This window comes from Asparagus officinalis, chromosome 8, assembly GCF_001876935.1.
Source record: "Asparagus officinalis chromosome 8, Aspof.V1, whole genome shotgun sequence".
In the NCBI taxonomy this organism is placed as follows: Eukaryota; Viridiplantae; Streptophyta; class Magnoliopsida; order Asparagales; family Asparagaceae; genus Asparagus; species Asparagus officinalis.
This window is the reverse complement of record NC_033801.1, coordinates 70,958,388-70,960,617: the sequence shown is the minus strand read 5'-3', so window position 1 is coordinate 70,960,617 and position 2,230 is coordinate 70,958,388. Positions and strand designations below refer to the sequence as shown.

Here is a 2,230-nt window from a genome sequence, read left to right as displayed (position 1 = left end):
TCAAATCGAAAAGAGGAAAGTGAGGGGAAGCGGAGAAACATACTAAATTTCAGCTTGAAACTTCACGGGACTTGAAGTCCCGTGAAGTTATAAGCTTCAGTTTTGACGCTCCTAATCAAATTGGTTATGAAGGCTTAAACTTCCCGTGAGGTTTCTTAAGTTTTTTCGCCAAATTCGAACTCGAATTTGATAAATATTTTCGAAATAGATCGATTTTGACAAATAAGTTTCTAAGCAGATCGTTTTTAAAATTTTGTCCATACATATAATACAGTACAACCGTATAATTCCACTCACCTGTAAACTTACCATGAAGAACGCAGAATTAGTGAGATTATGCCAACAAAATAAGACCCATCAATCATCAACAATCATATTATACAACATTTGAACTTACACTTGATGCCTCCCCAATCACAGCATCCAGACACTAGGAACCAATATTCTTAACATCATAATCTACACCAATGTCACACATCCCTACTCCTATGTCATATAACAAAAATTACCAAGAATAACTCTAAATTTCATCAAGAGAACAACACAAAGAGACCAACTAAAGGGAGAGATGATACAAAAGAAGAAAAGACATCATATTATATCTGATATAGCACATAATAAACATTATACTCTCCCTTGCCTCCCAATCCCCCCTGAAGATGATGAAGAATTACCACCACCACCTCCTCCTCCTCCTCCTCCTCCACTTCCAAAGCTACCCTGATGTTGATACATCTGCTGCCCCATCATCATCATCCCTCCTCCACCACCACCATCCCTCCCACCTCCCCCTCCATATCCACCCCCGTTGTTCCCCATATTTACAACACCGCCCCCACCCTCCTTCGATTGAGAAGACGAAGAACCTGCAGCATTGCTCCCTTTCTCACCCTCCAATTCTCTGTATTTCTGCAGGTAAACTTTCAGAGGCTCTACATACTCTTCAAACCCTAACGTTGTCATTGCCCATAGAAGATCATCCCCGTTGATCGTCTTCCTTTTCTCCCTCTGGCATTTATCGGAGGCCTCGCCAGTGATGAAGCTGATGAATTCAGAGACACACTCTTGGACTGTTTCCTTGGCGTCCTTCGAGATCTTGGCATTTGCAGGGAGGGCCTTCTTCATGATTCTGCTCACGTTTGCGATCGGGAGGAACCGGTCTTGCTCTCTCGGGGATGAAAAGTCACTGTTCCCTCCAGCATTGTGGCCTCCGGATTCATTATCGGAATCCGCCATGGATTGGAACCTCCTCAACTGTTGGAATTGGTTTTTTTTTTAAAAGTTGGAGCTTACGAGGAATATGGAGATGAGACCTTGAGATCTTTGCGCAAATTTCAAGGATTAGGAACAAATAAAGCCATCTATTGAGGTTTTACAGTTGAAACTAAATATAATCAGGCACTTAAAGATTAGGGTATGCAAGGGTAAAAGAGAACGGTATTCTAAGGACAAAATCAACAAAGAACCCAACTTTACTGAGATTCCAGCAACATTTTGATTTTTGATACTTCAAATAAAACCCAGTCAAGAACTGCGCAGCCGCTCTTAGGGTTCCAACGGAACAGGCTTGTAGAAGAATCTGTTCCCTATACCATATCCAATCATCAAAAGATCCGACCTTTATACAAAATTTAGCAAGATTCACAGGAGCAAAACAAAACCCAGGTAGGAACTTGAAAGTTCCCAAGGCGTTTACAGAAACAGCCAATCACGAGTACTTAGGGTTTCAACGACCACAGGAGAGCATCAATTCGAGAATTAAAAAATCCAAAAATTTTACCTCAATCAGAGTTCCCGAAAACAGTATCAACTAGGGTTTTCCATCTCAATCCCTCTCTCTCTCTATCAATTGATAATCCAGAAGAAAAAAAAAATGCGGATAAAAAAAATTAGGGTCTGAGCTGGGAGGAGGAAGAAGAGGGGAGAGGGGATGGGGGGCGAGTTCGTAGGATAAGAGTGTCCTAATATGGGAGAAGAGTGACGCGTGGAGGAATTTGGGCCTTTTGTTATATCGATAAGTATGGGCCATGTGGCTCATTTTGGACCGTTGATTCTGTAGGTGCCGACGACAATGATTTGCTGTAGACTGTAGTTGATGGGAGTGGGACCCGCGTCCTCCTGTAGCCGGTAACTACATAATTGCTTTCTTAATTCTTATATACCCCTTTTCAAAAACAAAATTTCTTATATACTCCTGCTTTATTAACTTCTGATTACCTTATGTAAATCA

The 2,230-nt window shown here is 41.5% G+C and overlaps 1 protein-coding gene across 1 annotated transcript; it reads right to left on the bottom strand.

The window, feature by feature from the left end:
* LOC109820274 (nuclear transcription factor Y subunit B-3) lies at positions 338–1,946 on the bottom strand. Its single transcript, XM_020386401.1, has one exon. It carries the CDS (start codon positions 1,234–1,236, stop codon positions 625–627), a length of 612 nt encoding a protein of 203 aa, XP_020241990.1. The 5' UTR covers positions 1,237–1,946; the 3' UTR covers positions 338–624.